Source organism: Myotis nattereri, assembly GCF_964212035.1.
Source record: "Myotis nattereri genome assembly, chromosome: 19".
NCBI classification, from domain to species: domain Eukaryota; kingdom Metazoa; phylum Chordata; class Mammalia; order Chiroptera; family Vespertilionidae; genus Myotis; species Myotis nattereri.
Window position 1 is genome coordinate 28,887,602 of NC_138095.1, and position 13,082 is coordinate 28,900,683.

Here is a 13,082-nt window from a genome sequence, read left to right on the forward strand (position 1 = left end):
AACTACTAGGCTGGCTATAATAACTATTTCAAATGGAATAACACATGTTGCCAAGTTTGTGGGAAAATTGGAACCCTTGTGTATTGCTGGTGTGAATGTAAAATCATGTAGCTGCAATAGAAAAGTTTTGTGTGTCCTCAAAAAGATAAACTTTAAAATTACCATATGGCATAGCAATTCCACTCCTAGGTATATGCCCTAAATAATTGAAAATAGGGACTCCAGCAGATTCTTGTCTGCCAGTATTCATTGCAGCATTATTCACAAAAGCCAAAACCCAGATAAATGGATAAACAAAAGGTGGTCAGTCTCTACAATGACATATTACTCAGCCATGGAAAGGAATGAAGTTCTTGTTACATCATGGATAAATCTGGAAAACATGCTAAGTAAAATAAGCTAGACACAAAAACACAAATATTGTATGTTTTACCTAGATGGTATTTCCGGAATAGGCAAATTCATAGAAACAAAGTAGACTAGAGGTTATTGGGGCTTGAGGGGAGGAAAGAATATTGCTTAATGTTTCGGAGTTTCTGTTTGAGGAAAAGTTTTGGGATTAGTAGTGATGGCTGCACAACATTGTGGATATAATCAATGCTGCTGAATTGTACACTTAGCAGAAAATTTTGTGTATATTTCACCATAATTATAAAGACTAGTAATGTAGTATACTGAAAACCATTTAATTTGTATGCCTTGAATGGGTAAATTGTATGATATGTGAGTTATATCTCAATAAAGCTGTTTTAGAAATGTACAAAGGCAAAATAAAGACATTTATTTTGTCTGACTTACAGAAGCCGAAACAATTTGTTATTAGCAGAACACGTTACCAGAAATGTTAAAAGATGTCCTTCAGGGATAAAGGAAATGAAACCAAATGGGAATCAATCTCTACAACAGCTGTTTGAAACTTGTGGGTCGTGACCTCTTGGGCGGTCGAATGACCCTTTCACAGGGGTCGCCTAAGACCATCCTGCATATCAGATAGTTACATTACGATTCATAACAGTAGCAACATTACAGTTATGAAGTAGCAACGAAAATCATTTTATGGTTGGGTCACAACATGAGGAACTGTATTTAAAGGGCCAGAAGGTTGAGAACCACTGCTCTCCAAGAAAGAATGACAGGCACTGCCAAGTACAGAAATAAAAGTATATTTATTTATTAATATTTAAGTAACTTTAAAAGATAGCTGGCTGAGCATTAGTGTTCTATAGCTGTGTAACAAATTTCCACAAATGCAGCAGCTTCAAACAGCACTCACTAGCTCACAGTTCTGTGGGTCTAAATCTGTTGAAGTGTGGCTGTGTTTTCTGCTCTGATACCTAACAGCTGATAGCAGGTGTTGGCTGGTGTGAGTTCTCAGCTGGAGGGGGTGTCGGGTGGGGGGTGGGGGATGCACTTCCAAGCTCACGCTAATTCCTGGCAGGATTCTGTTCCTACAAGGCTACAAGGCTGAGGTCCCTGTTTCTGTACTGGCTGTCGGCTCCCCCAGACGGCCCACACTTCTTGCCACATGGCACCTTCTACCTTCAGGCCAGTAATGCTCACATGTTTCTTGTGCTTCAAATCGTTGACTTCCCTTCTGCGATTAGCTGGAGATATCATGTTTCTTATCTGTAAAGTGAGGATGTTAGATCAGGTCAGTTTTTGCTTTGTTTTTCGTTAGATTTCCTAAAACAGGATTTGTGGTAGTAAAATAATTTGATTCCAAATGAAATTTAGCATTGAACCTTGGAGGTTAAGGGGGGGAAGGCAATCTACGTGCCTTTTCTTCCTACTCCTGGGAACTTGTGGAGTATCTCTGATGTTCCTCTGCTGGGAAGAGCGTCTAGGCTGAGGATTTATGACGCGTCCCAGGCACAGCTAACTTTCCTTATGTTTCTTTCTTTTCTCCAGCTTTGCCTTCTTGGATCTCTCATTCCTCAAGAAAGTATCAACAAGCACACAGAGGGCATGGAAGCCCAGTCACTCCCTGCCCGGTTCCCCGTAAGCTGAGCTGCCTTCTTTGTTTTCCAGCTTAGAATCTCTTTTTGCTTAAGTTCTGAAGTTCCTTTGCCTAGAACTTCAGAAATCGTATCTCAGACATTCTTCTCCAGGAGACTAGCACCATTTATTTGTTTTATTGGTAGGAATGTTTTTATTTCCGTTCATATTAAAAAAACCTCAAGTTTATGAGTAATGTGGTCAATAAATAGTCAAGTGAGGTAATATTGAGGAATGAAGACTTTTTGTCTGCCCTTTTAAATAAAAGTGCTTCTTATAGTTTCTAAACCTAAAGCTTAGCAGAACTGGTTTTGGGACAATAAGTTAGGACTTGACCAGAATCCAACACAAATAGTACTGACTCCTAAATAAACTCATGTTCACCTTCTTTCCCTCCGCTGGTGCTCTCTGCCGAAACTCTCTGTCAGGATTCAGGAAAGGGAGAGAGACAGTCTGGCTCAATGCAAACTTGTTTCATGTTGTAGGCACCGGTGACCTTCAAGGATGTGCTTGTGAACTTCACCAGGGAGGAGTGGAAGCTCCTGGACGCCGCACAGCAGGTCATGTACAGAGATGTGATGCTGGAGAACTATAGGAACCTGGCTTCCTTGGGTAAGACGAACCTCTGTTTTTGGAGATGCACTGCCTGTGATGGTTTTGGTTCTTCATTGACCAAAAGGTATGGAGACCCTGAAGCATGTATTGGAGTATGAGCTTGTGTTCAGGGACCTAATATCTTTGGGGCATAGAATAGGGGTTTTTATACTCCTCCTTTCGTGGGGGAATTAGTTTTGATTTGTTGAATTTATAAAATGCACATTTTGCTGCCTCTGTAGCCTTACCTTATCTGCTCTTCAGAAGTCCCCATGGTCTGGGGCTGGTGTTGAATCTGGGAGGCTCCTCTGGGTCCAGCTCAGAGTTCTGCAACCCTTGCCCAATTCCGTATCTTTCACTGTGAACAGGACATCGACTTCCCAAGCCTGATGTGATCCTCCAGTTGGAAAAAGGGGAAGAGCCATGGCTGGTGGAGAGAGGGACTCGCCAAGGTGTCCATCCAGGTGAGGATCAGACAAGTGCATTGCAGGCAGTAGCCTAGATAACCCATTGGTCTAGCATCCCTGGAGATAGTGATCACTAACTATCATCACCGTTCTCTCATTTTTACAGAATCATTTTTCTATCTTTGCCTGTCTTTTACCTTTCACGTAGTCCCTCCCACAGCCTCTGTGTGTGGGCTGGGGACCCCAGCACCCGCCACTGTCCTGAATTTCCTCTGCCAGTTAGGAAACTGCAAACAGAGCTCATCCGTTCCCACTGCTCATTTTCTCTTCCCCGGAGCTACTGCTCTCAAGCACCTGTGCTCTCGCCACACTCTTGCTGTTTATTTAATGTCTTTTTAATTTATACCTATTTTATTTTCATCTTCATATGTAAAATGCAAATTGTTATGTGAATGCCGAACATCACTTCTATTCCCTACTTCCCTGTGTAGAAAACCAGCCTTCTAGGCTAAGAGACAGAAAGTACTCTTTGGTTTTCCTCTTCCTTTGCTCTCTGTAAGTGATCTTTTCACAGATTTTCCTTTCTGAGCTCAAAACTCAGACGTTTACCCCCTGAGCCCTCTTTGGTGTTGCTTGTCTGAGTCATGCTGCAAATACCCAACTTCACCTGAGCCGAATAGCCAGGACACTTACCCGTGACCCGTGGGGGTTAGTCCAGGCACAGCTTTCTAAGCCCCGTAATGCCTGTATTCATCTCTGTCTGACACCTAATGTCCAAGTCTGTCAGGTGTCTCTCTGCACTCAGGCTGTAGTGCTGTGGTGATGTAGACCAGAGGCATTGCCTGGCATGACTGCATTCATGGTCTAGGAACATTGTATCGGCTGTAGTGTGAAGAATGCCTGTCATGGGGAGGACCTGGGACAAATAGACAGATTGGGTCTTACATCATTAATAGTAGGATTAGGTAATGGGAGTGCCACCCTTTCTGTGGGATTGGTTTTATTGCCCCCCACTCCCACTTCACCGAATACCATATTCCAGTCCTGTGGTTTCTCCTTACTCTCTGCTCCTTCTGTGTACTGTTACCTAGCACATTTCCTGTGTACTGCTGTGTTCATCTCTGTCAAGGTTTCAGAACCATGTCTGAAAGCAACTCTGTATGTCTTATATTTTTGTCTCCACATACATCCCAACATTCTAATGTTAGTTTTTTTTTAGTTATGCAAATCTTTTTCATTTATTTCAGATTGGGATACTGCAATTGAAATTAAAGCAATTTCCAATAAGAGCATTTCTAAAGATAAACAATCCCATGACATTAGAAAGGAAGGAATGGTAAAGAGTGATCTGTGGTATTTGTCATTAGAAGAAGTCTGGAAATGTCAAGATCAGTTGGACAGGTATCAGAAAAACCAGGACAAACATTTGAGGCAAGTGGCATTTACCCAAAAGAAAGTATTTTCTCCAGAAAGAGTCAATGAACATGGTAAATTCAGGGAAAACTGTCTTCTTCCTGGTCAGCTAGTACAGAGAGGGTATTTCCACAAACAAGACTCCTGTACTAAAAGTTCAAAAGGTGATTTAGTTATTAGTTGTCATCAGGAAAGCTCTGTAAGTAATAGTAGTGAATGTGGCCAAACCTTCTGTCGGAACATTCACCATATTCAATTTGCAAAAACTCAAACACGAGATAAATCCTACAAATGCCCAGAGAATGACAACTCTCATAGGCATGGCACATCCCATGGTATATCCAAGGGTATACATAGAGAGAAACCGTATGAATGTAAGGAATGTGGAAAATTCTTTAGCTGGCGTTCTAATCTTACCAGGCACCGGCTTATTCATACCGGAGAAAAGCCCTATGAATGTAAAGAATGTGGAAAATCTTTCAGCCGTAGTTCTCACCTCATTGGACATCAAAAGACTCACACTGGTGAGGAACCCTATGAATGTAAAGACTGTGGAAAATCCTTCAGCTGGTTCTCCCACCTTGTTACCCATCAGAGAATTCATACAGGAGACAAACTCTACACATGTAATCAGTGTGGGAAGTCTTTTGTTCATAGCTCCAGGCTTATTAGGCACCAGAGAACTCATACTGGAGAGAAACCTTATGAATGTTCTGAATGTGGGAAATCTTTCAGACAGAGCACACATCTCATTTTGCATCAGAGAACTCATGTTCGAGTGAGGCCCTATGAATGTAATGAATGTGGGAAGTCTTACAGCCAGAGATCTCACCTTGTTGTACATCATAGAACTCACACTGGACTGAAACCCTTTGAGTGTAAAGATTGTGGAAAATGCTTCAGTCGAAGTTCTCACCTTTTCTCACACCAAAGAACCCACACTGGAGAGAAACCATACGAATGTCATGATTGTGGAAAATCCTTCAGCCAGAGTTCTGCCCTCATTGTGCATCAGAGAATTCATACTGGAGAGAAACCGTATGAATGTTGTCAGTGTGGGAAAGCCTTCATTCGGAAGAATGACCTCATTAAGCATCAGAGGATCCATATTGGAGAAGGGACTTATAAATGTAACCGTTGCGAAATTACGTTCGTCCTCAACTCTCCATTTATAGTACGTCCGATAGCTCACACTGGAGAGCAGTTCCTAACCTGCAGTCGGTGTGGGACAGCACTTGTCAATAGCCCTAGCCTTAGGAGACACCAGACAAGTGATATTAGCGAAAGTACATATTAACATAATGAATATGAAAAACTTTTCACAAAGAACAGTAACTTTGCTTAGCTTTGTAGAACTCTCTGGAGCGGTGGTTCTCAACCTTCCTAATGCCACAACCCTTTAATACAGTTCCTCATGTTATGGTGACCCCCAACCAAAAATTACTTTTGTTGCTACTTCATAACTGTAATTTTGCTACTGTTAATAATCGTAATGTAAATATCTGGTATGCAGGATGTATTTTCATTGTTTGTGACCCACAGGTTGAGAACCGCTGCTCTGGAGAGAAGCTGTCCAGCTGTAATCCATGTGGAAAGGCTTTCAGTCTTGTACTGTCCTTTATTTTTTTTGCACTGTGGACATCACTAATCCATAGTGTGTGTACGAATTCATTTCTGAACGTCAATTAACACATTTTCACATTTTATGAAAAATAATTGTTTCCATACAAAGGTTTTCTCTTCTTGGAGAGGATCCTAAATCTTTAGTTTCTGTCCATGACCCTAAAAAAGTTTAGGAAGAGAATCTGTTTTAATTCTGTATAAATGGCTCTCCTGTGTATAGGGACTGACCATTACTTGTCATTCTCTAGCAAACAATATATATGTTAAATGTTCAATAGTAAGATGTGTATATCTTTCCCAGAAAAAAAAAAAATCTAGAAATGATTGTGAGATCACGAGCTTTCAGAACTAGAAGGAAAATGATTCTGTTTAACTCATGCTCTTCATTGTATTGTTGAGACCCTGTGAATTGGCTCAGGGCTCACATTTTGAAAAAGGTCTGTTTCTATTGATTTTTGAACAAGTGAGAGACATTGATGTGAGAGAAAGCATTGATTGGTTGCCTCCCACAGGCGCCCTGACTGGATGGAACTGGCAACCTGGTTATGTGCCCTGACCAGGCGTAAAATTGGCAACCTTTTGGTGCACAGGATGATGTTCAACCAACTGACCCACACCAGCCAGGGCCGGGTTCACATTTTGAATGAAGTCAGGCCCAGATCTAGATCACAAGCCCCTCCATTACTGCTGCTCTCCGTAGTGCTTACATATGTGTAACGTTCCTATCAGAACCAGTTCTCATTGTAAGCAGTGGTTCTTTGTGTGAATGGAAGAGAAACCCCTTAACCAAGCCCCTTAGACTTTCTGATAACTTATGGCTCAATTTTTCTCAACTGTATAATGGAGGTACTACCAGTGTCTACCTCAGAGAGTTGTGTGAATTCGTTTGATAGCGTGTATAATGTATTTAAAACAGTGCCTGGCAAATAGTGCTACCTGTGTTGGATAGTAACATTAGCAATATTACTATTTTTAACATCCTAAGGAATGTGGGAAGAGAGTGTCTATGGATGATCACTGAAATATCATGATAGTGCAATTTGCAATATAAAAATGTATAATAAAATGCTTATTTATAGTGTATCCATGTAATATGCTGACATTAAAGTTATGAAAAGTTCAGTAACAGGAACAATGTTGAAGCTGTCATGTGGTATGAAAAAAAGCATGATAAAAGTACATAGGGATTGTCCTGGCTGGTTTTGCTCAGTGGGTAAAGCTTCGTCCTGCGGACTGAAGGGCCCCAGGTTTGATTCCAGTCACAGGTATGTACCTTGGTTGCGGACGCATCCCCAGTAGGGGGTGTGCAGGAGGCAGCAGATCGATGTTTCTCTCTCATAGGTGTTTCTCACTATCCATCTCCCTTCCTCTCTGTAAAAAAAAAAAACCAGTAAAACATATATTTTTAAAAAGTACATAGGGATAAAATCAAATATGCAAAAAAATAAGTGAACTGTAAAAAAAGAAATGAATGTTGCTCAAAACTCTTAAATTGTCATATTAATAGTAGTCTACATATTGGTGAATTTGGCATTTACTTTTTTTAAATTTTTTTTTTTTTTTTTTTGGAGAGGAAGGGAGAGAGATAGAAAGAAACATCGATCAGCTGCACACTCCCTACTGGGGATATGCCCACAACCAAGGTACATGTCTGGAATCGAACCTGGGACTTTTCAGTCTGCAGGCCAATGCTCTATCCACTGAGCCAAACCGGTCAGGGCTGGCATTTACTCTTTTCTTCTTTCAACTTTTCTGTTCTTTCCATCTCTTCTAAGAATACATATTACATTTAGGATCAGGAAAATAATCTTGTCAGTGATGGGATGTTTTCCAAAGTTCTTATCTACAAATAAGCTAGAACTGTAAGGGAGATTGAGAAGGTCACACGATACAAGATTAATATACAATAAACTTTTAGTTCTGTGTACTAGCAGTGAACAATTTAGAAATGAATTCAGAAAAACAATCTCATTTACAATGACACAGAAATGTGGAAGAGGTAATGAAACAAGCAAGGTCTGTATAGTAAGAATTGTACATTGTGGAAGTTCCAGAAGATGTAATAAAGAATACATAAAACGTGGTAAGTGGAGTAAAACTAGTACAGAATGGGAAAACAATGTTAAGTTGGCAAATCAGAGTTTGGCATGTCTTCAAATTTTTTGAGTTATTAAAGTGTAAATTAGAACTGTTACCATATGACCCATTAATTCCATTCCTTGAATTTAAAAAAAATGACCGTGTAAAAAGATGCCATGTGTAGTAATTCACAGCATGTGAATGGACAAATTTTGTTTTAGCCCTATAATGAAATAGCACTCAGTAATAAAATGTAACAAAAACAACATCATGGTTATATCTCAAAAAACATTTTAAGTGAGACATAGAAGAGTATATACTATATGACCCATCTATAAAATTTTTCAGAATATGACGTGCGCTGACCACCAGGGGGCGGCACAGAATGAAGGAAGTACCAGGCTGGCAGCCGGGGGAAGGAAGGCTCCGATTGGCTCTGATTGCCAGCCAGGCCTAGGGACCCTATGTGTGCTCAAATTTCATGCACCAGGCCCCTAGTCTATAATGACAGCAGATACATCAGTAGCTGCCTGTGGTTTGGGGTGGCAGAGTAACAGTGCAGACAGGACCATAAACGCCTTTCATATGGAGTGAGGCTGTATGTTGTGTGTAAATTATACCTCAAAGTTTTTATTTGAATTTGGAATTCAGAAAACCATGGACTTTTGGGGAACAAAAGCTGCATCTCCAAGTGAGCACCAATACCAATAGTAGGAAACTAGACACCTGGATGTGATGTAGCCAATCTGCTAAGCCTTTTAATGCATTAGATTATTTCTATAACTTTGAGCAAAATAGTAATACACCTTCTATAGTTAGGGCAAATTGACAGTAAATGGTGGAGCTTCATTTGAGAAATAACTAGCAAGTGTGTGGCAGATCTCAATAAAATAATGTTTGACCGAGTAGAAGGCTTTATAAAATTAGCTATTGTAATATAGAAAATACTTTTCAAAAGATTGACACATTTAAAAGATATCCCCCACACAGACCAAAAAGAATGTTTGAAAATGCCACTCGCTAATTTTGAGGGGTAGGACTAATTTTTATTAAAATGTTATATTAATATGTAATACATTTTTGAGTTGTTAAATTGTAAGTTAGAACTTTTACCAAAAAGCATGGACCTTAGTACACTTATACCACTGCCGTGTTTATTCTGTTACTGTCAATTACTGTAATTCCTTGTATTAAAGCGGACAGGGCCCGCTCGCAGGCCGGGCAGGAGAGCCAGAGCTTCGGGCTGCAGCACAGCCCCTCCCGGCCCTCGGCTCCCCCCGCCCGTGCACCGGAACTCCCGCGGGGGCTTCTGGGAGTTGTAGTTCGTTCCTGTGCATCCCTGTGGGCCGTCAGCGGCTCCGCCAGGCCCGCGGAGCTTCGTTCCGCAGCCGGCGCCTGGCAGCCGTTACCCAGTGCGGTGACCGACTGGAGTGGGCTCCTCTCCTCGGCCGCCGCCGGGCCAGCGCCCGGAGGGGCGCCGCAAAGTCTAGCGCGAGGACGCAGTCGTCTGGCTGCAGATCCGGGGGGTGGAGGCAGCCAGTCTCCCCCAGACCCTCCCTCTCTGCCCCTTCAGGGTGCGGAGCCGACCCACCGAATCCCTTTCCCGCGCGGGTGCTGAGGGGGCGGAGGTGGGGGGCCCGGCGGTGCCTGAGGGAAGGGCCCGTCGGAGCGCCCCCGGGACGGGGAGACCCTCCCCTCCGTCCTGTCCCCGCGGCGCACCGAGGCGTGGGCATGGGCACCAGGGTGCGCACCGCTGCCATCTGGGTGAGTCGGTTTCCTCTCCTCGTGAGAAGCTGCCCCGAGGCCGATGGGCCCGCAGCGCGCGCCTCCGGGCGATGGCAGTGCCCCAACCCGACGACAGGACTGTTGCCGGACTGTCAGGTTCCCTACAATCGGGAGGTGGAGAAGGTGCTCGTGTCAGGGAAGCTTCTCTGAGGTCGTTTAGGCGCCGCGACACCCTCCTTTAAGGAACGCCACTAGTCACGGTTTGTGCAGCGGCGCCTTTATCAACGGGGCGACTTGCAAACCCCAGTGGACGCCGGCGACCTGGGCCGTAGGGACCCGGACGTACCGGGTCGGACCCAGCGCACCGCCTTCCACCTAAGGAAGCACTTCCTGCTTCCCACGCCCCTCGCGCTGGGGCCGTTGCTAAGGAAACGGGGGTTCAGGGAACCCAGTCCCCGCGCTGCCGGGCAGCCGTCTGGTCGCCGAGCCGAGCAGGCGCTGGACCCGGCGGCGCGTCCTGGGCGCAGGGGGTGGCGGCACAGGATTCCGTGGCGCTCGGAAGCCTGTGCGAGTGAGACAGGCGTTTCAGACAAGCCTTGCTTTCATCCCTTCGCCATTTCTCTCTCCTGGAGGTAACCAGTTTGATAGTTTCTAGTTGACCCTTTCAGTGATTCTTTTGGGATGATAAGCAGACAGACACACACACACCTGGCCTGACTCATTGCTAAGCTTTGTCAGGAAGCCTTTTTTCCTGCCTTGAGCCATTTCCTGGAGTTCAACATGCCTTATTTCACATGTACATCTTGGATTTTGTTTTTAAGAAATTTTTTGGAATAAGCTTCCTCTGCACACTTTCTGTTTTACCTCCTCCCGTCCCCTCACCGTCTCCGATGATTCCTTAGATCCTCTTGTTCTCACTGGGTGACTTTAGGAACATGGCCCGTCACTTGCAGCTCGGAGCCTGGGGAACGGGGCTCAGACTCCGCTCCAGGGAGGCGCTCCCAGTTGGGGATGAACAGATACTGGTGACGTTGGAGATCTGCAGGGTGTGGCCCATCACGAATCTTCCCTCATTTCCCACATTTCCTCTGCGGGGAGCTGCCCTCTGCATTTGGGTCGCCTCTGCCTGTCTCCCAGGTTTGTGAGACCTGCCACCTAGGTTTTGTGTGTGATAGATGTCTGGGCTTTTGCTTTTACTATTCTGGTAGGTCTCTTATTTCTATTGGGAGTTTTGGGGAGATTAAATAACCCCACTGCTACCGACCTCACCCTACTCTCAGTGGCTTAACAACAAAGAGGAGCAATCAGTGGGAGGGGTTAAGTGAATTTGTTCATGGACACAGAAATAGTGAGAGAAGGAGCTCTAACTGAAACCGAATCTTCAGTCAAAATCCACAGCTGGTGTACAGCTGCCTAAACAGGGTTTTCTTTTGAGCACCTGGCATCAGTTCTTACGTAAGTGGCTGCCCCAAGGGATTGAAATCTCAGGTGCTCATCGTGCTTGTGGGGTTCCTGGGGCCTTTGCAGAGTCTGGGGTGGGGGGACTGTCATCATCGTGTTGGGTTTCCCGTTTTAATTTCTCTGGCTTCTGTCCCTCAGCAGCCCTGACCGCAGTCTGCAGAGCTCCCAGCCTGACCTGCAAACATGTTTTGTTGGGGCCCATAGGATACGTGCTCCCTAAAGTGGTTTGCTCTTGAATCCACAGGTCCCACCCCTGCAGGAAGGCGACAGTTCAGGCAATAGGATCCGAAAGCGCAAAGGTCAGGCACCCATTGTGGGCCTGGGGACCCCTGCCCAGAGGCCTCTCCCTGGAGGACCCCAGCAGAGGCACAAGCACCACAGGACAGAGCAGGCCCTCGAGTGGCGGTTTATTTCCCAGGAACAGAGGGAAACCACAGAGTTCCTGGTGAGTTGCTTGTTTATAGATTCCCACTTCTTTATTGCATTCATTTATTTACCTTTTTGCTGGGGAGAGGGATGTGATTCTTAACTTCAAGGGTTAAGTTAATCACTCCTCAGTTCATGGCCTGCTTATCATTCCAGTTCCTATCTACCTTTATTTACAGATTTCCTGACTTCTCCATATTCAGTTTCCATCTTTTTCACCCCCTAACATTATTTTTAATTGACATTCTTTAGTTGATGTGTTTATAACATGTGCATTATTATTGCTGTGAATGTCTTTCCATTTCACATCGGCGTGTGCATGCATATCTTGCTGCGATGCTTGTATTTTTCAGCGAGCGCTTGTTCATGAGGCACCTATGCTTCTGCGTTCATCCCCTCGGCTGCTGGCAGCAGGGTTGGTGTGTCCACGTGCCTCACACACCCAGCAGCACTGACCTTGTCTTTAGAAAGTGTGATTATAATATGTCTCCATGGGTTTTGGAGTCTTTGGAGTCCTTTGGCATTGTCAGGTGTTTTTTGTTTTTAATTTTAGCCATTCTCATAGGTGTGCAATGGTATCTCGTTGTTCTAACGTGCAATTTCCTAATGGTTATATGATGTTGAGCATTTTTATATGCTTATTTTCCATTCATGTGTGTTCATCTTCAGATCGTTTGCCCCACAAACTGGCCACTACTTAGAGCTGCTGCCTTTTTTATTCCCCTGAGTTATTAACGTATCTTCTCTCGCAGTGGTCACCTCTGTAGAGCCCTTCCCGTGACTCCCCCAGACATTTGTAAGCAGCATTGCTCTCCTCTTCCTCTGTGCCCATCTTGTACTCTCTATTTCATTTACACCCTGTTTTATTTGTATGTATTTAACTCTGCACTGCTGAATGCTTCTTGCAAGCAGGACTGTATATCAAAGGCATCTAGTTGAATAGCTAGCACCTACAGGCCAGTAACTGTTGCAGAAGTAGGGTGACCAACCATCCATGTTTGTTTCAGCTTCTTTGACTCCCAGTGCATTTATACACATTCACCTTTGATTTCCTGTGCATTGCCGAGCACTTGTGGGCAGGACTCTGTTTCCACACTGTGACATCACCTGCAGCTCGGTAAGGACCTGGCACCTGATATTGTCATGTCTTGAGTGAAAGGCTGACTAATATAGTGCATATTGATGAGGAGGTTTTCAATAATTTTTTACTCTTTTCACAAAGTGAAATGTAATTAATGAAGTCTCTAGGTAAGCATTCTGTTGTTTCCCACAAACTCAGTCAGATCATCTGAGATTGTAGGGAACCTGGTATTGCAGAGGTCGCTGTCGTTCATGGACGTGTATGTGCACTTTACCTGG

The 13,082-nt window shown here is 44.1% G+C and overlaps 1 protein-coding gene across 1 annotated transcript; it reads left to right on the top strand.

Moving 5' to 3' along the window:
- The first annotated feature begins 1,230 nt into the window (after positions 1–1,230).
- Positions 1,231–7,156, top strand: ZNF10 (zinc finger protein 10). The gene is made up of 4 exons (XM_081113918.1): positions 1,231–1,998; positions 2,481–2,607; positions 2,958–3,053; positions 4,244–7,156. The coding sequence occupies exons 1-4, from the start codon at positions 1,888–1,890 to the stop codon at positions 5,704–5,706; spliced, it is 1,797 nt and encodes a 598-aa protein (XP_080970044.1). The 5' UTR covers positions 1,231–1,887; the 3' UTR covers positions 5,707–7,156.
- Positions 7,157–13,082: the final 5,926 nt, after the last annotated feature.

Coding starts and splice junctions, on each gene's coding strand:
- ZNF10 (XM_081113918.1), top strand. CDS start 1,888: ATGTTTCTTTCTTTTCTCCAGCTTTGCCTTCTTGGATCTCTCATTCCT. Junction 1,999..2,480: donor CACTCCCTGCCCGGTTCCCC/GTAAGCTGAGCT, acceptor TTCATGTTGTAG/GCACCGGTGACCTTCAAGGA. Junction 2,608..2,957: donor TAGGAACCTGGCTTCCTTGG/GTAAGACGAACC, acceptor CACTGTGAACAG/GACATCGACTTCCCAAGCCT.